The sequence below is a fragment of the Rissa tridactyla genome, chromosome 3 (genome assembly GCF_028500815.1).
Source record: "Rissa tridactyla isolate bRisTri1 chromosome 3, bRisTri1.patW.cur.20221130, whole genome shotgun sequence".
Lineage (NCBI taxonomy): Eukaryota > Metazoa > Chordata > Aves > Charadriiformes > Laridae > Rissa > Rissa tridactyla.
The window spans coordinates 38,969,230-38,990,305 of NC_071468.1; the positions used below are offsets into that span (position 1 = coordinate 38,969,230).

Consider the following 21,076-nt stretch of genomic DNA (forward strand, 5'->3'; position numbering starts at 1 on the left):
CAGCATGTTTTGTGAAACCATCTCTTCAGCTGCGGCTGGCCATATTTTTAGCTTTTTCGTCAGTAAGCCCATTGCATTGTTGGCCCTTGAAACGGATTTTCAGGTACTACCGTCAGTCAAAACTGACGTCCCTGAACCCTGACTTGGCTGAATGCGATTCTGCTTGAACATGTAATTTCTCCATGTTTATTTTTCTTGGAGCTTTTTAATGCAAAAATCTATCCTCAGCCTGTGACTCGTGGTACGCTCCTTTCTTTGGAAATAGTTTGGAAGTCCTAAGTACCTAAGGTGAAGAACAATGGTAATTTTGGCTGCTAGAAGACAACTGACAATAAGTAACAAAGGGTAAAGTACGAAATCAAGGGAAAGGACAAATGGAAAGTTGTACCTGTTACTGAGAAGCTTTTTAAAATCTGATTTTTCTCAGCTCCCATCTTCCTAACCTGTGTGAGTAGACTTGAACTCAGTGTATTGGGCTTTTTCCTGTTATTTCTCTGTTGATACGTCTGGGTCACTTTTTGTTGGTGATCTCACAGGCATCAGAAAAGCAAAGGATTCTCCTTTTGCTCTGCTGGGAGAGCAAAAAGTCTCCCGAGTGCCATTATTTGCAAGAAAAAGAGCTAGAGGTGACGTCTAGGGGATTTTTCACTGCATACTGATGAAACTTCTGTCACTCTCAAGAATATTTCTGGCTGGCGTGAGTCTAGTTGTGCAATTTTTTCCTGTATTTACAGTGAAGAATGCAAGACCTAACAGCTGAGGTAACGAGCAGTCTGCTGCAGTTTCCAGAGGTGACTCTTCAGGCACTTGGGGAAGATGAGGGAACCCTCGGCTCTGTGCTGTGCGGGAGGTTTTCTGGAGGTGAGCATTTTCCTTTAAATTTGGTCTCGGTATAAAGCTGTTCTTGCCTGGAGGCTACCTGAAGCCTCAGGTCATCGTATCAGCTGTGTCAGGTTGGTGCTGTTAAGGGGCATCCTGTTTAGAGAGAGAGAACAAAAAGGGTGCTTCAGCGATGACAAATGCTAATATTAAAACGTGAGTGTAGTTAAACTTTGAAGTGGACTTTCCAGGTGATGTGACAGTAGAGCTGGGTGCCTATCTGGAGGTCTAGGCTTCTGTTAAGACCAGGTAGAATCTATCTACCTGAGTGTAAATGCAGGAATTGAGCTCATACTTCCTTTGGGCTGGCAGTAGTTCAGTGAAACAAAATGCCTTCAATTCTTCCTCTACGCTCCAAGACTTGTATTCCCATATGCGTTTAGATCATTTCTAGCAAAACCAAGGCGAATATGGTATAAAGGCTGTCGATCAGGACCTTGTAATCTTTATCCCAAACAACCCAGATTCTTCGGTGCGGGAATGACAAGTACAAATGCAAAATAACAAGGTGGTTAATTTTAGGAGGGATTGCTTGGGGATTTCAACGGGTGATTTTGAATCATTGACTAGAATGAGGTAGGTCGGTCTTCCTCTGCTAGGTACGTTTATTGAAGGAAAGGGGCAGGCACTGTGATTTTTTTTCAGCTGTTTTCAGTCTTCCGTTGGACATTTGCTTCCGTCCTCTTTCTTTTCTCTCACAGGGAGAAACGGCCTGGCGTGGTTGGCACGTGGTCCTCACCTTGAGGTGGTGAACTCTGTGACAGGAGAGCGGCTCTCTGCGTACCGTTTCAGTGGAGTCAATGAACAGCCTCCCACTGTTCGTGTGGTGAAGGAGTTTTCCTGGGAGAAGAGAACTGGACTGCTGGTTGGGTTGGAAGACGCAGAGGGAAGTGTTCTCTGTCTGTACGACCTTGGACTCTCAAGAGTGGTTAAAGCAGTTGTTCTTCCCGGGAGGGTAGGTACTTTTTCATTGGAGAAACGAAGCTTTGATGTTGTTAGGTGCTGCGTAGGCCTGTTTTAGGACAAGCTTTGGAGCGTCTCTTTGTAGGAGGTATTTTTTCTATTGTGCGTTAACATCCTGTCACTTGAGAGTATCCAGTCAAGACGGTGTTGCTGTAAAATCTTGGGCTTAATGTGCCATTATTGTTTGAGTTTACTGAGAGTAAAACAAGTTTTCTGGTTTTATTGTAGAGCACAAAGTTACCTGATTCTCTCCTTCCACAAAAAGGCATTGAAAAGCACCTTTTTTTGGCCCTAATTGCTTGATTTCCATCAGAAATACCGTCTTTAAAATGGCTCAGAATTCCATAGCTGTGCTGTAAATGACTTCGACACATTGCCTTGAATCTCAGCCTAGCAAGCAGGCTGAGGAGAACACATTTTTCTGTTGACTTAGGAGAGGAAAAAAGAGCCTCTAGTGAGTTATCTGACAGATTGTTGGGAGGTCACCTTTCAGCCTGCAGTCCTTGAATCTCTGCTCTCTGACTAGTGTGTTTGTGTAGATGGGACACACTGGTGTAATGTTGCTGATGTTTTCTGTCTTCTGTAACCCAGAAACTCAAATGATGTGTGTCCCCTAGCCTCATTATCTTAATGTAAACAAGAATCGGTGGAAGTCAATAGAACATGAAGATTCATTTTTATCATCTTAGAATCTGCAACAACTAACTAACTAACTTCTTAGCCAGCTTTCCATCAGGTGCTTTGGTTTGACTTGCTAGAATACAGGTGGAGTTTTGTTTGTTTGTAATGCTACAGTGTGATGACTAGTAGTAAGCATTCGTATTGGGGTCACTGAGAGAGAGAAATACGTGCAGCTTTAGCGCAGGAGTCTTCGTGTGCTCGTGTCTCTGCTCTAGCAGTCAGTGTTGTCCTGGGATGTGCTGCAACGTGTGCTGAAAGGTCTGTCTTCGCCTTGTGAGACAGTTGCGTGCAGACTGCTGGGCACGTGAAAGAGCAGCGTGCGCTTCCTCCTTTAGGTGGAGTCACCTTTTTATCTGAGAAGCTGCTGCTTTAGGCTGGCTTTTAACATTTTTCTCAACATTCGTGAAAGCGCTGGTGTGCATTTAAAGCTTCTTTTCCTTTATGTGGTTGTTACTTTTCTTCTAAATGCGGACTAGTGTGAATTTTACTAAGCTGGTCTCTCCCTTCAACGCTTTCTAAATACGTTTCACTCCCATGGAAATGGCGTGTCTCCCATGCAACTTGGCCGCTGCCTCGTCTGACTCTCGAGCCCTGATTTATCCTAACGCCCGTTTGTCAAAGAAGGCATAGACTGTATCGCGGTGCTGGTGGGCTGTGAGCGGTGGGAGACCTCGATGTAGTTGTGTTTGTCTGTCTTAAGCCCCTTGAATACGATAAAGTTTCTTGCGTATAACTGATTTTCTGTGTTTTCCTCCAGTTAATTACTGCGAAGTAGGAAATGGAAATTGCTAAGCTGTACTAATAGAATGCCCCATGTAAGTTGAAGTTAAGTCACTTACCCGCAGGAAATCTAGTAAGTGGAAGGCAGTAACAGGTTTTTGTACGGGGCTTTTTTGTCTTTGTCTCTTTTCTTGATCTAATTGCAAACAATGCTTTGATGCTCCTGGATTTACTTTTTCTATTGAGCTTGTCAAAGAGCTCAAATAGTAACTTGTAGTTTTCCTGTAGGTAACCGCTATAGAACCCATAGCGAATCACGGAGGACCCAGCGTGAGCACTCAGCACCTCCATCAGAGTCTGCGATGGCTCTTTGGGGTGGCAGCAGTGGCTACAGATGCTGGCCATCTCCTTCTGGTTGACCTTAGTTTGGATGATTGCTCCTGCACTCAGAATGATATCGAAGCATTGGGTGAGCCTGCAGTTTTTCCACATGAATTTAAACGCAAGAAAACTTCTGTCTTCTAACGAAACAGTATGCATCCCACTTTGAAGACCCTTGTGTCAGACATTTCTGACGACTGGTTACAGGTGGCAGTTTGACATCGTATAGTCCTGACCTGATTAAACCTGGGAGTGTCTGACTGCTCCTCGCAGTGTTGTAAATGCCCCCTCCCACCAAGATCCCTGTGCCACTATGATTCTTGCCAGAGAGGTGTAGGAATTTTGCCACGTGAGCCGGTGCGGCCGCCTGGTAGGAAGTTGTGTTGGAGGAGCCCTGTTTCCCGGGAATGCTCTTCTGCTTGTGTTAATTGACTTGGGGCAAATTTTGGGCTTGTTTTTTAAAATAAACCCGACTTACCAACACCCATGCATTTGGATGAATGAAATCTCGAATAGGTGTACTCAGATTGCATACACCATTTTGGCTATTACAACAGCAGCTTCAGAAATTGGTGCCACTTCAAACACGAGGTGCCACTTCAAATTTCATCACGAGGCCCAAACTCCTGCTTTTCAGAGTCCAGGAAGAATTTGGTTACGTTATTAAGGTTACGTTTTTACCTAGCTTTCAAACGTGAGTGAGAATACTTGTCTTATCCGAGAGTTCTTATGTTCTTTGAAGACATACATAATGGAAATGGCAAAAAAAAGTGTTGCATAAATGGCTATTTTGCCTGGCACGGTAGCATTAGATGATAGGGGTTGTCACATCAGTGCCTAAAATGCAGCCTAAATGGCATAACGTATTCATTTATTGCTTGGTTTTGTGTGTGTAGATCTAGAAGTTGTCACTAAAAATCCTGCTGAAGTTGCACAAAGAAGAGAAACTGTGACCAGCGAAGGGAGACATCTCTGTTTTCAACTACAAAATGCTTCCGGAACAGCAGTATCAGCCCTGTGCTACATAAGCAGAAGCAACCAGCTCGTTGTGGGTTTCTCGGATGGCTACCTGTCGCTCTGGAATATGAAAACTTTGAAGAGAGAGTAAGTAGGCCTTTACACTTGGCCATGCCTGGAGGTGTGGGGCTCTCGATTTGTTGCTTAAGGAAGTATGTGAATGTAAAGAGAACTTTTTCAGGGACTGACATGAGTATGAGTATAATCTTGGCACGTTCAGAAATCCTCTTCTGACATAACTTTTCAGTCATACCTGGATCAAGTGGTCCGCCTTCTCCCCAGTGGACTAGGATTGTTTTCCTTATTGTGCCTGTGGATTGAGGAACTGTGGAAAGCATGCTTCCTGGGGTTTTCAGAACCGGTTACTGCAACTGGGGCATCCATTGAAAGGCTGAAGTATGTCAGTGATGTGATTTTGGTGCCGATATTCTCTAAAGTGTCCAGGGTGAAACTAGTGAGACATGAAAACTCAATAGCTGACCTGTGCCTGAAAAATGTATTCTTTCCTGCATGTCAGCTTTGGCCGAAAGAGCAATCTCACCTGAAATATTTGGCTAACTTCTGGTCGGGATTCACTTCAGCAGATCTGCACTGACTCCCCAGAAGCTGTTGGATGCATAAATAGACAGTGGAGGAATAATTAGGTGGCAAGAGTAGAGTGTGGAGGTACAAATAAGGTTCAGAAGTCAGGAAGAACAATGCTTGACGTAGTCCAAGAAACGAGAAACTACCTGTGTTTGGGCCACTAGGCTCACCTTTTGTTTTCTTTTTCGTTTTGCTTTTTTTTTCCCCTAAACCTGTAGGCACCACTCTCAGCTTGAAGGAGGGAGGATTCCTGTCTATGCTGTCACTTTTCAAGAGCCCGAGAATGATCCTCGCAATTGTTGCTACTTGTGGGCTGTTCAGTCTACGCAGGAAAGGTGAATAAAAACTTTAACTATCAGCCACTGAATTAATTCTTTTTTTTTTTAAGGATATTTGTTCCCATACAGTTGAACATGTGTATTTGTTGTGTGTCTGCGATTCTTTCCGGTACGGAAGGTGTTAAACTTAGAATGCAATTTTTACAGGATTTACCAGACGTGAAGAGGGACCTACTAGTTCCTGCCTTCTGTCAGAAGGCAAAGCAACAGTGGCCATATTCTTCTGCTCGCATTCTCAAATGGTTTGCTTTTGTTCCTCGATGACCGCTTCATCATTTGTTTGATAGTCACACCGTGGTATTAAAATACCACTAGGAGCAGTTGAGGCTGCAGATCTAGAACACCAGATGTTCCCACACAACAGCCTGCCGCCCCTAAAGGCGGCGGTGACAGTATTGCCGATGGCCTTGTGCCAGCGTCAGCAGTCTGTGGAGCCTTGGTGAGCCAGTGCAGCTCCCCTGGCAGCAAACGATTCAGCAGAAAAGCCAACGGGTTCCTGCTGTTCTGCTGAATCAAATCGGACTTGGAAGGGTGCAGAGTGTGCAAGAGGGGGAGGGGAACTTTGGTGGTAAGGGAAGGGCAGAGAGATCTCTCTTTCTGCATCAGCAAGCGATTCCATCAGCTCAGCTGTTGGTAGAGTGGCAGTCTTTTAAAATTTGACTTCAAAGCAGTTTTGATGGAGAACTCTTCATTGTGAAGAACTATTTCCAACAATTCTTAGTCCATACAACATATTACAGCTTTCCAATTGTACGGTTGGCTTTTGCCCCTGAAGCTGTTAGTGTCAAAACGCCCTCCTTCATGTTTCAGTGGCTAAATGTGGCCGATGATCATGTTTTGGGAAGAGGTGGTGTTCTTTTCAGCAGGAGCATGCTATTAAGAAAACGTCTAGGTCTACTAACACGACAATGAGGACTATAAAGCAGCTTTGTAACCAAATTTCATAATTTATCCCTTTTCAGTGAAGGCGATGTGGTGAGTTTACACCTGCTGCAGTTAGCGTTTGGTGACAGAAAACGCGTGGCCTCAGGACAAGTCATGTATGAGGTAAGAGGTGCATGTGTGGGAAAAGCAGACAATAGTAATTTTCTCTAAGGGAGTATCAGTTGAGTTACAGGGGTGAGATTTACCATCAAACTTCAGAGCTGGCTGAAAAAATAATAATGTTTTGCTGAGTCTTCTTGGGCACGGCCTTTGTCCATACCTTTTGGAAAGAAGGCATACCATTTTATACTGCAGTGTCGTGTGTTCCAGCTAGATTCATCTGCAAAGAGCCCGTATAAATGAAATTCCTGAAGAGGACGCGGCTTTTGCAAATAAAATTATTCTGAAATACCAAATGAATGGCATGTAGGAAGAGAAGATTGGGCCTTGAATCGCTTGCTTTAACCAAGCTTCGGACTTGAATAAGCTTCTGTCTCTCTCCCTTTCTTAAAATACAGTCATACTCTATTCTTTGCTGATCTTCAGTTTTATATTCTTGGTTTCCCTTAGAGCTTTGTCAGCCGGACTTCTGACATGAAATGCACCTACAGTGTCTCTTCAGTGTTGATCCTGACACTTAGTAGCTGTAAAGATAACTTGTTCTTCTTTTTGGCTGGGTGACCTATTCAATCTACTCTTAAAGCCAGGAAAATATGTAATTTGGTCAGAAGAGTGTACCTAAATGTTAGATCTGGCTCCAAGAGGATGCGTTTAAAATACAGATGTGAGGTATCCTTGTATCTCAGATAGCTAACAGAGACAAGGCGCATCTGTTAGATGTGTAATTCCATTCAGTTGTACGCCTGGAAGTCTTCCAAAATCTTTTTGAGGGGACAGTAATCTTAGTTCAGAGCAAGTCTTTCCTCCTGATTTGGTACTTTCTCTTGCATGTTCTCAATAGCTATGGAACGAAACAGGGGTGACTCTTGTATCGTGGTACTCTGGTTTTTGTAGGGACTGTGCCTTTTGATTTTTTTGGATTAATTTAGATTTTGAGTGTTTTGCTTATGTGTAGGAAAGGTGCTTCCTCATTTGCCACTGTTGCTTTTGCATAGAGAGAGGTTAGGTGTTTGGAAAAGGTGGTGTTTCTTTAAAATGCATTATCTATCACGGTGACCAAGTAGAAGGATCTTCCAGTGATTCATCGCGTGCTGGATGCTATCTCTTTATCTTTGTTGATGTGCGGGACCTGTGCTCCACAGCGGATGCTTTTAGTCTCAGAACACTTCCTTGTAGTCACAGATTGGTTAGTACTACATGACTGTCTGCCTGCATGGCTGTCTGAGTCAAGTTTCTTGTCCATCTTCAGGGGTAGAAAATTTAAGTGTCTCCCGTTTGCTAGGCCAAGTTTGAGTAAAGAAGGAGGAATCTACTGTTGATCCTTGTTCATTGGATAGAGTTCATAGGAGCTCAAAAGACTTTTTCAATACAGCAGTGCTTTTTGTTCCAGGAATTAGGTTTGAGGCTATGAAGCTCTTTGACTGTGTGTCATGGTAAAAGTCACAAATAGGACTTATGGAACATGTGGTACTGTGTTTTTCTATACGCGTGTCAAACTCTTGTCTCCATTGCCTTCAAGGTTGGTTTAAGTCTGCTTAAGTAATTAAACAGAAAGGTATGTTTAAGTAATGCTTCCAAAGACCTTTTTTGTACTGTCGCAGCAGTTGCTAAATCTGGTGCATCAAATCACGATCGTAGAGCGCATCTTTACCCTCGTTCTGCACAATGCTTGCGGATGGGCAGAGTATACACTCTCTACTTTGATACCAGAGTTTGACCAGTGCATCTCGTTTGAAAACTTGTTTTTGTGTTTTGCTAGTCAATGGAGTCATTACTTAACATCTCCCATACAATGGAGTTCCTTAGAATGACTTTGCCCGGCGTGGAAAGTTTAAAATGCACTGCTTTGCTTCAGAAGCATTTTCTTTTTAGTTATGAAAGACTTTTTTTAATTATTTAATTTTTCTTTTTAGACAACCTTCATATTTATTTGTAACACTTCCTGGAATCATTAAGAGAAAGCTCGCCTCTTCTCAGATTAGGTGAATTAGATGTATCCTATGAGATCATACGGGAATGTGTGGTTTCATGCCAGTTCGTTTCAGAGCTCTGCAAGTTTAGGAAACTTGGGTAGAATGTGGCGTTATCAGTTTATGGGTTGTGTGGGTTGGGTTTCTTTTTCCCTCTTTTTTTTTTTTTTTTTAATTATAGAGCTGCTATTTGTCCCCAGTACACCCATTCATGTGTTGTATGGTAAACAGTTTGAATGAATGCTGTATTTGGAAAGACGGTATTTCACTTCACGCTTACTTAAAAAATGGCGCTATCAGAGGTTCACCACAATCGTGCCGGGGTTTCTGTGTATCTCAAAATTAGTTTGTTTACTGTGTAGTAATTCGTGATGCTAAAAGCCTTGGCCACGTGCACCCCGTGTCCTTTCTGGTTTTCCCTTTTGCTGTTGGCTGTGCTTGGTGAAGGAGCTGAGGGATATTTCACCCGTTAGTCTCTGACAAGATGAGAGGAGGAGCTGCCATAGCTTACGTGGCTTGAAAGAAGATTGCTAATCAGTATGAAGTTCTCACAGTAACTAGAGAGGGGTGCACGGTCACTCTGGTGGTGTGCCCATAGAAAATACCTCTTGACAGCTTTAGCTGCTCTAATGCTGGGGCTTCTCTAACTTCATCAGTTCTGCAATCAAGACATGGAGCAAAGAGCTTTGCATGCATGTGTGTTGCATCATTTTAGATATCTCTTTGTAGCGATATATTTATTTTTACAAAGAACATTCTTGGATGTCGCAAGGAATTCTGCAAAACATGTTTAGATCTGAATAATGTTAGGGAAATTCTAAATTTTGAAAAAGTGCAAAGCCTTTACAGCCAAACTTACCCGTTACGATTTGACACTGCATTCTCTTGCATGTCAGGCGTAGTTTCTGTTTACCATCAGAAATAGGCTCATGCGAAATACACAGTATAATAAGCCTATTCTGTTAGACTGTCTTTCATATTTAGCCATAATGTATGTTTTTATCTTAGAATGACCTTTGCTCTCTTCTCTGATTTTTTCCCCCAGGGTTTGGAATACCGTGGCGAAAAGTTCAGTTTAGATCTCACGGGTGGAGTCTTTCCCTTGAGAGGCCAGATGAGTACTAAATTAATCAGCTGCCAGAGTGTCGAAAAATTCCGCAGCGACGTTGACGGAGAGGATAGCGTAAATGAAGGTTTGTTCTGATGTCCGTGTTTGGTGATTTTAAAAGAAGTGCTTTTGGAACCTAAGCAACGAATGCTGTTCTGTCCCCACAGTCTGAAAGTCTTGCCTATCTGCATAGACTAGATTGTTGGGATTATTTACGAAGAAAAAATGGATGCTTAAGTTATGTGGGACTTCTTTAAGGGAAAATATATGTTTTATTTTATGCTTGCTGACATGCTATCGCGATGTATGGTGGGGCCGTTTGTATGATGATGGTCAGTCGTTTTACTCCTCCAGCTGCCATCTTTGAACAAGAAGTTCAAACTCTCCATTGCTTAGGAATGTGACCAGAATTTTTTCCCTTCTTCAAACCGATGTCCGCATCTGCATCCAGATGGTAGCCTGTCACAAGTGGTGCTCCCCAGGGCACTGCACTGGGGCCACTTCTCTTTAGTATCTTGACCAGTGATCTGGACGAGGGGACAAGAAAAAGGGGCAGTGTGACTGAAACCTATCACAGAGATGTTTGCTATTCCGTAAGTACTGTAATCACTCTTAGGAAGTGTTGTGTTTCACGAGTGACAGAACAGAATGAAGCCAAAATAGAAAGTGGTGTTTTAAAAATATCGGATCTATCGTATTTTCTACAAGTCAGAAACAATGTCTTGTCTTTTACAGTCACGTCTCCTGACACCAGTGTCTCAGTCTTCAGTTGGCAAGTGAATACGTACGGTCAGGGAAAACCATCTACTTACCTGGGTGTATTTGACATTAATCGCTGGTATTCTGCTCAAATGCCAGATTCACTAAGGTAGATTTTTCTTCAGTAGTTTTCCATATGCCTGCCAATAATTCATTTGAATGTCGGCATTTAGCTTACGCGCTTGTTTTCTTTAAGGCCGGAAGAATTCCCTCATGAGTGCCCCTATTTTGCACTGTGGTCGCTGGATACTGTAGTGAGCGTGACTTCTCCGAAGCTCCTTTTGGATATTCTGGTCCATGAGCGGAGTCTAAGTCGGGGAGTTCCTCCTTCTTATCCACCACCTGAGCAGTTTTTTCATCCAGGCAACTATAACTTTGGTAGGTATTTCACTGCTTTTGAGAGTGATAAGCCTAAAATGAGGTCAAATGCCATTCATTGGTTCTCTTGTTCAGTCATTGTTTGTCATTCAAAACCCAAACCAAACCAAAAAAACACCCAGTCCCCCACAAACCCAACTCTGATCACGTTGTACTGACAAGGTATTTACTATTGTGGAACATATCTGACAGCCGGCTGAGTTTTGGTGCTTTTGTAATGTAGGCGGTGAAGTGGTGCTGGTTATAGCCTGAAATGACTGTGAACTGAAGCTCAAAGCACTCAGTTATATGTTTCTAGATACCGGTGTGTAAAAAATGTAAACTGGTCATGCCATAACTGTGAGAGTACGGAAGGTTGTCAAACGTTCCCTGTTTCTGCAGATGGTACGTGCTTGCTGACCTCCGGAGTCGTTCACATGACTTGCACCGGCTTCCAGAAGGAGGTGATCTTTTACTGTATCTTTATTGCGAGTGGCAGGAGATGTAGCTTTTCTAAGTTTTCTGTTGCACTGCTTTCCGTGTTAGGGACCGTTTCACGCTCATCCTGCCCGTCCACACGCATAGTTGCAACTGTATCCTGTCGCCAGTTGTATGCAAATGGTAATGTTTTAGGTCCCCTCTTGGGACTGTACAACTGCCGTTGTCTCCTCTTGAAGCACGATCGGGGATTGAATGTCTAGAAAGGAATGCAACGTTGCTCCAGGAGCAAGAACAAAACCACTGTAGAAGGCGGGGAAAGGTGTTACTTCTTTATTGCCCCTCAGTCGAACTGCCTGCATAGTCTTGAGTTAGAGTTTTGATCCCCAATTCTCTTGAAAAAGGAGGGAATGGAGAAAATGAAAAATCACATAACTGTTTGAGGAGTGAAATTTTGTTTTCTCCCAAACTCGGCCAAATTATAACTCCTGAGCCACGGCACAGATTGTGACAGATAATTTTGAGTGAAGTTTCAGCTCACTAAATGTTTCCAACATGAATCGGCTTCCATACGAATAGGCATAGAAAGGATCTTCCAAAGTGTGAAGTTGCATGTTAGCTTAGCTTATATAGAATGTATTTTGTGTCAGTGTTGAGGGAAAGAGCAAGGCCTGTGTATAGACAGAGAAGGTAGAAAAGACTTAATTACACAGATTGCTAACCTAAAGCATCTTAGTGGTTCAGGCTGTCTGACGGTGTCAGTGAACATTTAGATTCTTCCTTTTAGAGGTTATCCAGAAGCGTAGTGACGGAATAACAATGCTGTCTTAATCTGTGGTTTTCGATTGATGTTTCAGACCTTGAATTTTTTGAAGAAATCTGGCCCTTCAATATGGGAAGCCATTCAGGATAGCTACAATAGGTGTCTTGTAGCTGGCTTGCTGTCTCCAAGACCAGTTGATGTCCAGCCATCCAGTTTGAGTCAGGTGAGTGCCTATGAGGGAATCAAGGGGGAAATACATCCATCTGGTCTGACAGGGCTGGAGGGGCTACAAGACACGATACTCCAATTTGAAATACAGGTGTTGACCTGAGCTAGCAGAAGTAATCGTATCCTTAGATCCAAAGTAGTGACTTTGACTGGGAACAGCCCTAAGAGATCTGCCTTTAGAGACCCCTCTCTTAATTCGGTGCCACACACAGATGCGCACAAGGAAGCGTGCAGTCAGTGCTGGTCATGCCCAACATAACGCATGTGTCCCCCAGAGCAACCCCCATCCCTGTCAGTTTCTCAAAGCAGTGGTTCAGTGCAGTAGCCGACGATGGGGGCGTCTCACTGGGATGCGAGCTCTTGCAGACGTCGGCTTGCTGCACTGTACGTGATCATTTGCTTCCAAGGAAGTGGGCTGTGGTAAAGGATTACTGCTGTCAGCTCTCCCTGGCAATTTCTTCACGGCTTGCCCTCGTTTTCCCTTCATCGGTAGGCTTTTCTGCATCCTCTCCGGGCGGATCTTCACCCCTGTAGCCTCTGCCTTGTGCTGCAGTAGCCCAATTTGCTCCTCTGAGACTGCCCTCTTGCAGCTGCAACACCTTAATCACCTTTATCTCATGACACTCGCTACCTTCTATGTGCTTTATGCCACCACAGTGACTTCACTCCCCCTGCCATAGGTTTTCCATTTGCAATGCACCAACCTTTCCCTGGAGCAATCAGCAGGAAGGGGAGAGCAGCCTTCCCGCTGCCCTCCTCTTCCTGTCTCCTGCATTCGTCACCACATTTGTGGACGTGTGTTAGGACATGAACGCTTCTGCACAGTGTGGTAGCTCAAAGAAATTTCTTGGCAAGCTGGCCAATGGTGTGTTTCCTTGTCTGAAACCAGTTTTCCGAAAAAGATGGCAATATCACATGTGTGTTCTACATGTGTAGAAGTCGCTTTGAATGTCATGATTTTGCCTAGAGGGCAAAGATACTTTTGAATGTGTTTAAAAAAACCCAACCAACCAAACAAATCCCATCCCAAAAACCAAAGTAAAAACTTATGAAGGGTCCTTTCACCTGAGAGAAGTACGAGAACACCAGCTGAGATAAGCTACTACTTAATATCGCGCGTCTGTGCGTACCTGTGATTTATCCTTGTAAGGATTACCACTACACTATAATACAGTATTTGAAGAGCCTAACATTTAAACCATTAGGATGTAAATGTTTCGCTTCTTTTCTGTCACGTTACAAAATTCCAACGTACTGTTTTGGGTGTCAGAACTGCTTCATGTCTTCATAGTCTAGAAAGCTGCTTGGCCGTAGCTTCACTGTTTCCATGCAAACGTTGCACAGTTGTGTTTGTCCTGTCCCCTTCCTGCGTTCCTGATGGCAAACTTATATGCACAGATGTGTAACGCGTATTAGCAGAGGATGTTTCTGGACGTAGTAAGTTGGAACTCAGTACGTGAAGACTGTAATGCAGAGGCATGCGAAGAAAGATTAGAATTAGGCTGCAGTAAGTTGAAATGTCAGAGGAAAAGCGTGTTAATGTGTTCCTCAGAGCAGTGGGCAGTCCAGCCTGTGGCTGGAATTAAGAGAAAGGACGTGGCGTTCCTGGCCTGTGTCCTGATTGACTTTGTGATGTCTGAATGAGTATACAGTTAGAAAGAAACATTTACTGTTGATGGTTCACATGGTGCAAGTAGGTAAGATTCTCATTTGAGTTTGTCTGTTACGTTTAGGAGGAGCAGCTGGAAGCAGTATTGTCAGCTGCTGTCCAGACAGGTTCTGTGGGACTTCTGACTGGATGCATTAAACATTGGATATCTGAAGGTAATACTTGGAACGTTGTTTTTTTACGTGGTACCTCTTTGAGTTGGAGCCTGTTGATTCATTTCTTTTTTGTTCTCTTTGTTTAAAGAGCAGCCAAGGTCTGCTGGTAATTTACGGTTTGTTCTTGAGTGGACATGGAACCAAGTGATCTCTACAAAGGAAGAATTTGACCAAATCTGTGAGTACTAGTGTAGTCATTCTGCAAACCTGAAGTCGTTCTTTTTGATTGAGCTTCCTCAGTAATACGCCGCTATAGGATATTGCACGCGGTCCTTGAAGTGCGCCTTGAAACTCTGGAATTGCTCTGTCGGCTAACGATTTAATATTTATTCTTGAAAAGGTGTTCCGCTGTTTGATGGCTCTTGCAACTTCATTGACCCCCAGACATTACGGTCTCTCCAGCGCTGCCAGTTGCTTTTGAGCAACCTTAGCACGGTCTTAAACTGTTTTCTCACAGAAGCACAAGAGCTTACTGAAAAAGGTTTGTAGTAGTGCTACAAAATCTTTGGTATGTTTTATTAAGATTTGGAATTGTGGCAACATGGGCTTTTGTTGTTTTTGAGGATTGGAAGACAGTCACATTTAGCTGGGAGAAGGGGCTTAAAGCTGAGCGCTTGGGACCACCACAAAACACGCATTGAGTTCAGGGCAACAGTTTATGGTGGAGCTCATGCAAGGGGGTGGGGGAGGCTACATTCAGAGAGAAGCTTTGTAGGCAACTGGGCTGAAATTACAGCAACCGAATGTGGTATTGCTGAAAATTATTCCTTTGAATTCTTAGCTAGCAAGTTCTAGTTGCATGCAGACACCGTGTTGCAAATTGCTAAACAATACGAAGGAAGCGTAAACGAGTAACATGCAAAGTAAGTTACTTGAGTTTCTACAGCTTTTTCTCTTAGAAATGGTTCTTGGCCTATTGAGAAAAGAAAAGAATATCCCTTTGCTATCAGAAGAATCTCTGCTACGTGAGAAACAGATGTCTTATTCCTGCGTGCATTTAGTAGTTCAGGCTTTGGGTTTTTTGTTTTTTTTTTTTTATTTTAGCCTTTAGTGAGTTTAGTTCTTTATAGGGGTTGCTTTTTGTTTTGGTGGTGATAGTGGGTTTTTCCTTCAAATAAGAAAGCGATACAGCATGAAAAACGCAAAGACAAAGATTTCTAATGTGCTATTTTTATACTTTTGGTTTAGTAGGATGAAGGGAGTTTTGTGAAAATGAACAGAATTGCATAACGCTAATCATCTCCTGCCTTTTTTCAGGTTTTGCAGACGTGACAAATAAGCAAGCGGTAACCGGCCTCATTTCTTTGTATGCACGAGTGGTCATCTGGTTCTGTCGATCCGGTCTCCTTCCAGAGGGTTTAGGTAAGCGTGACCTGTCATATGTTTGTAACAAGGCGACCATCCAGTGAGTGACTCCCACGAACGCGTGCTTAGCCATGTTTTTGTAACGGTTTTGTCAGGAAGAAGTCGTGCTGGTTCAGTGGCAGGGTGTGCTGAAGTTCTGTGGGTGAAGTTGAGATTTTGCTGGGTTGTCAAGTACACAGCGTAGAATGAGGCAGGCAGTTTCTTTCCTGGGTGGATTTTAGGGATAGCAATGGACCCCTGACGTCAAGGCGCTGCTTGTGTCCACAGCTTGAACTACTTGAGATTTTAAACAAAGTACTATTAAACAACAAGTACCGGAATGCTTGTTTTTACAGTGAGAGCATTACCTGCATGTTTTGAACTTTCTATCAGTTGCTTGAGGAGAAAGTACACCTTGGAAATCCTTCTTTAGTTGGATGGATTATAAATTCCATTGTCAGCCTTAATTGTCTCACAGATGCTCACGCGGCATGTTTAAAAACCATTCCCTTTGAGAACTGGGTGGTTTTTTTTATAGTGAACTTCAGCTTACCCTACATGTTGTGAATGCTGCGTGAACTGTAACCTTGAAACGGCACTTGGGGCAAGAAGGAATTGAGTCTTGTCTCTTAGAGCTCTTTTAGCAAAGGCAGAAAGAGGATTGGCTTCTTTCAGAGTTGGAGGCTTCTTGATGCTTAGCTTGTACGATCTTCTGTCTCTTTAGGCAAAAATTTTCCTTTACAAGTGTGATATGACTGCTTTAACTTGCTTCTACTTTGTTGCCTGTAGATGACGATACACGTTTGTCGAGACCTTTCTACAATTATCCTCTGATTGAGAGCTACTATACTGGTCACCGACAGAAACTTGAGCGTTTATCAAGGTAAGAGCTAGAGGAAGACTCTAGAACACTTCCACGGCAAATTCAGAAGTGGAAGGGAATGGCTTTTATCTCAACAGTTGCATGGGCTATGCGTAATGGCGCTGCCAGCAATACTCTTGACTTCAGTGACACGTGTGTTCTGTTGAACAGAGAGGTTACTTTCCTGTGTTAAAATGTTGATATCTACCTCTGCTTAGTACCACTGGTTGGTATCATCATTTTTCGGTAGTCTACTTTATTCATTGTCTAATGTGTATAATTTCTGACTACTGAAAAAGGCCATGTGATTAGGACAGGATCAGTCACCTCCATATGACCGATTATGACCACATGACCAATAGAGGGTCATAACTGTATTGGCCTAAGTCCCCTTCTCACAAGTACGTGGTGTGATTTCGTAAGATGGTTGGAGTTACATGGAGTTGGCACGCCTCGCACTCTCCTGGCTGTCGGATAGAAGGCACTTGCTAACGTCAGCTCTCTTTCCTGGACTAGCTGCCTAGCACATAGGCGGCATGCCTTGGATTAGCCGATAATAGGTTTTTCTTTGGAAATTGTACTGAAAACTGAATAAAGACCTGACCAAGCTTCGGCGATGGCACTGTGACCAAGAGGCTGCAAGGTGAGTTAAGGTGGAAGCTGCAGGGTAGGAGGTATTGACTTCAAAGTTCATCTTCCTTGGCTTACTTCTCAAGTAACTTACATACAGGCTCGTGTGTTCCTTCGAAGCACAGAGCCTCTAGTGTCCTTTTTCTGCTTTGTGCCATCGGGAGATTAAAGGGCAGGGCTGCAGTCAGCAGAAGACTGGAGGAAAGCCGTCACACTGGGAGGCAGGAATTAGTGTTTAACTCTGTCCAAATCCTTGCTACCTTTTGTTCCAGAGGAAAATGGGACTCGGACTGCTTGATGGTTGATGGAATGGTTTCCCAGTTAGGAGACCAAGTGGAGAAGCTGTGGCGGAGAGATGCAGGAGGAACTGGGAAATACCCGCCTGCCAGTTTGCATGTGAGTGTCCTGTTCACTGAGAACAACAACAAACGGCCGCCCTCCCCGCCAAACCCCACCCAAAAGCCAATGATTTAGGGAAGACAGGCGTTTTTTCAGAACTTTTAATTTTTCATTTCAGGCACTGCTGGATCTCTATTTGCTAGAAAGCATTGAAGAAAACTGCAAACACGCAATTGTATCCTTTCTAGTTATTTTGATTACACCTTCAGGGGATGCACATAAATGTTCTTCAGTGTTGGTCGCCGACCTGTTTCATGACATTTTTTCATTTATGCTTCAAAGACGATGCAAGTGAAAACATTTAGTTTAGCGTTAAGTTGTAGACAGAAGCGCTGTTTTATTTCTTTGTACTGTGGATTTTTGATGACTTTTTTCTTAAACGTTTTGTTGCAAAAGTCTTCTCCGATAGGGAGAAAACAGTTTTAGTAATAAGGGTTGAAGATATAAAATGTCCTTAGTTTTTCTCCAAATTTAAACACCGTTTAAAATTTTCTAAAACACCCATGATGGGTTATAAAACAATTTCTGTTTCAGAGCAAAAGGATTTCTAAGAGTGGTTTACCAGTACCGGATTTTTGCTGAAATCACGGGTTTTCCAGCGCAGCTCACAGTGCTTGCTTTGGTTCCGTTGAAAGTGCAGGCACACGGAATAAGCAACAGGGAGAAGAGAAAAGTCATGGGGCAGAAACTTAATTTTTAAGCTGCTGAAATACACAGCCTTGCTTTTGCTGTTTGTTGCCTAACCCGCAAGGGGTTTAGAAACGCTTATAGCCCAGAGCTGTCTTGTCCCTAAAAACGGACGTCAGAAAGAGAAAATGACGCTACCAATGAGTGACCCGCATACTGGTTTAAATCCAGTTTTAATCATTCGGAGCTGAGCTGTACTGTAAGGATGCCACAATTTACACTGTTTTATAGACGCTGGACATGAGGGAAAAACCCAACTGTGGAATTTATTTGCTGTAATAATTGAGCATTGGATGCTCCAATGTTTTGAATGTATTTTCTGCTTCCTACCACTTTTATATTCTTACTTCATTATGTTTTTCTAAAGGTAATGTGATAAAGTTTTGGTCTTACAAACTGATTAGCCTTAATGAGATACCTGATGTCAGACAATTTACTTGCTGCTGGATATCAAGCGTTCCTTTCCGAGTGAGACAGAAACTTCAATCGACTCCTTTGCAACTGCCTTTGGCATGCCTTGGGGACTTGTTAAGCTTGTTGAAGGTTTTTGGCTTCTAGATCACAATGATTACGAAGTAAGTATGGTAGAGTTGAGTTAGACATACATTGCAGTACAAAGCTATAATCTAGAAAATGATTTTAAAACCCGATCTCTAACTTGTACAGAATTCACTGGCCCTGCTCTTTCATCCCGCTACAATCAAAACCGCGTCGTGGCAGCACAAGAGAATTATTCAGTCCCTCCTGTGCCAAGGGGAGCGTGGGCAAGCCCTCAGATACATCCAGCTGATGAGGCCACCCACGGCAAGCAGCGGGGAAGTGCAGCTTCTCCTCACTGTGTTGCTCTCCAATAGGTAAAGAAATATACCCCACCATTTTGTCACGCAAATCTTGTGAAAATGGAGAACAAAGAATAGAAATCATCATCCCCTAAGTTTCCTTTAAACTTTGAGTACAAGACTCTTGGGGCATCTCTTTGGTTATGCTATTAACATCCCTTTACCTCTGAAAAATTAATTACAGGTGCATGGTGGAGGCTTGGGGTCTGTTGCACCAACATGCCGCTCAGGCAAACTTAGAAGACCTCTTAAAACACATGTACGAAATGTGCCGTGAGATGGGCCTGATGGAAGACTTGCTGAAGCTGCCTTTCACAGACACCGAACAAGTAAGTGGGAGCAAGGAAAAATGTTCATCGTCTCTTTGAAAAGAGAAAAGGCAGAGCCATAACAGATTTTTGGAATGATTTTTTTTTTTTCTCATAGGAGTGTTTGGAGAAGTTTTTAAGGACCAGTGCCGGTGTTCAGAATCAAGAATTCCTTTTAGTCTACCATCTGCAGCGTGCCAACTACATTGCAGCACTAGAGCTGAATCAATCCATGAATGTAAATCTTATGGTAAGCGTGAAAGTTCTGTTCTGTCAAGCGTGCATGTTTCTGCTGGGTGTTACTAACTGGTTTTGATAGTACTCAATAAAAATCCTGCTTTGTTTTTTTCATACCAGTCTTTGAAACACTCGGAACAAGTTTCTACACCTTTGGTTACAGCTGAAGCTAAATGTTGACCAATATACGTCACTACTCCAAAGCTACTCTATGAAGCTATAAATTAAATGTTACACACCACTGTTGACCCCACTGAGAACAGTTTGTTTGCATCTGAGGAATAAACATGTATCTTTCCCATCAGCCAATCTTACCATTCCGTTATTGAGATACGTATGTTATGCGTGGCTTAGATTACTGGAAGTTGTTTGTGTCACTCCTTCCTGTGGGATGACGAGTAGGTTGTATGTCATCGCTTGTGTCTTGCACGCAACTGTATTTTTCTAGCTGAGAGCAGGCTAGGTGCCAATCCACAGGTTAAATTTCTGTGGGTTTTGTTTGTTTTTTTTAATTTCTGCGAGTTACAGTGTGCTCTCCAATTCCGCAACTTTCATTTCACGGCTTTTATGACAAAAATTCTTGTCTAACCTCTATTTCTCAAAATAGCCAGATTACATTTTGTGTTACATGAACTTGTGTTCTGGATTTGTGACGCGTTTGCCGTTTTCTGGAATCATAGTTTTCCAGTGACTCAAACTTCTAAGGTGGTTTTGGAAGTCGTAGGTCCTGCATTTGAAAACTGTCATGTGGCCAGGTGGTGTGCGTAGGTCGCTTTTTCTTGCTTGTTTTAATCTTCACATCATGTTGTCCAGGGTAATTTCCAGTTGTCCCGTATATTCAGGGCACTGGCGTTTCAGGAAGAACAAGGGAAAGCCTGCTATGTAATAAGTCGTTTGCAAATTGCAGGTGATATCAGAAAATTGCAGGTGATAACAGGTGTATCAGAAGAAGGTTCTGCAGAGTGCCAGCATTGTTTTAACTTCAAGTTGTAGGCTCTGTTGCTATTCCAGTCTTCCTTTCACTTTGCTACAAGTACCAGGTGAAAACGGTGTGTGCGGATGGGTAGAACTTGCCGCTGTTCTGTGCAGTGGAGGTGTTTTCCCACACCCGTAGAGGAAATCTGCTCACTAATGCGAAATAGCCCGGAGAGGTCTGTGCAAGGAACTTCTTGTAATTAGTTAAGCTTTTGCTTTGCGCTTTTCCTTCATCAGAACGACGGCGATCATCGCTTGACCGACAGAGCAGTTGCCAGAAATTCTCTATTAGCCCAATATGGCAAGATCCTTCCACGAATTGAAAGGCAGCTGGCCGTAGAGAGAGCCAAGCTTTACCATTTGCCTGCATTGGCCTCAAGAGAAGGTAACTTTTAGCGGGGGGAAATAGAGGGGAGAATTCCCTGTCACTTGGATGACACCAGGCTGAAATTTTTCCCCTCTTGCTTTACAGTCTCAAGACCAAAGCCATTAACTCCAGTAAGAAAACAAGCTAAAGCAGGAAATGTGCGTCAAAGACCAAATTTTCTGGCGAAAATATTGTCCAGAATTAAAGAATCCTGGGCAGGAATGAAGGAGAAAACCGGTTTCTCACAAGGTGGATTTTAAAGATGATGTCGTTTTTATAGCTGCTAAACGTGCTGTTTCTTCAGCAGGATGTTTCTAAAATTGAGGATGTTTCTAAAATGGGACCTGTTGAGATCCAAACAGGAGAGCAAGCA

At 43.1% G+C, this 21,076-nt stretch overlaps 1 protein-coding gene across 1 annotated transcript; it reads left to right on the top strand.

Moving 5' to 3' along the window:
* Positions 1-719: 719 nt before the first annotated feature.
* LOC128907347 (protein ELYS-like) lies at positions 720-21,076 on the top strand. The gene is made up of 24 exons (XM_054196113.1): positions 720-861; positions 1,581-1,834; positions 3,532-3,712; positions 4,521-4,728; positions 5,445-5,561; positions 6,527-6,611; positions 9,624-9,771; positions 10,422-10,554; positions 10,642-10,823; positions 11,205-11,266; positions 12,098-12,226; positions 13,965-14,055; positions 14,144-14,233; positions 14,396-14,536; positions 15,313-15,417; positions 16,189-16,282; positions 17,164-17,287; positions 17,409-17,465; positions 18,406-18,552; positions 18,644-18,831; positions 19,001-19,145; positions 19,243-19,374; positions 20,574-20,721; positions 20,809-21,076. Exons 1-24 carry the CDS (start codon positions 741-743, stop codon positions 20,961-20,963), a joined length of 3,237 nt encoding a protein of 1,078 aa, XP_054052088.1. The 5' UTR covers positions 720-740; the 3' UTR covers positions 20,964-21,076.

Excerpts from the sequence above, each read along its gene's own strand:
- LOC128907347 (XM_054196113.1), top strand. The coding sequence starts at position 741 with ATGCAAGACCTAACAGCTGAGGTAACGAGCAGTCTGCTGCAGTTTCCA. Across the intron at positions 6,612-9,623 it reads CAGGACAAGTCATGTATGAG|GGTTTGGAATACCGTGGCGA; the intron begins GTAAGAGGTGCA and ends TTTTTCCCCCAG. Across the intron at positions 11,267-12,097 it reads GCACCGGCTTCCAGAAGGAG|ACCTTGAATTTTTTGAAGAA; the intron begins GTGATCTTTTAC and ends TTGATGTTTCAG.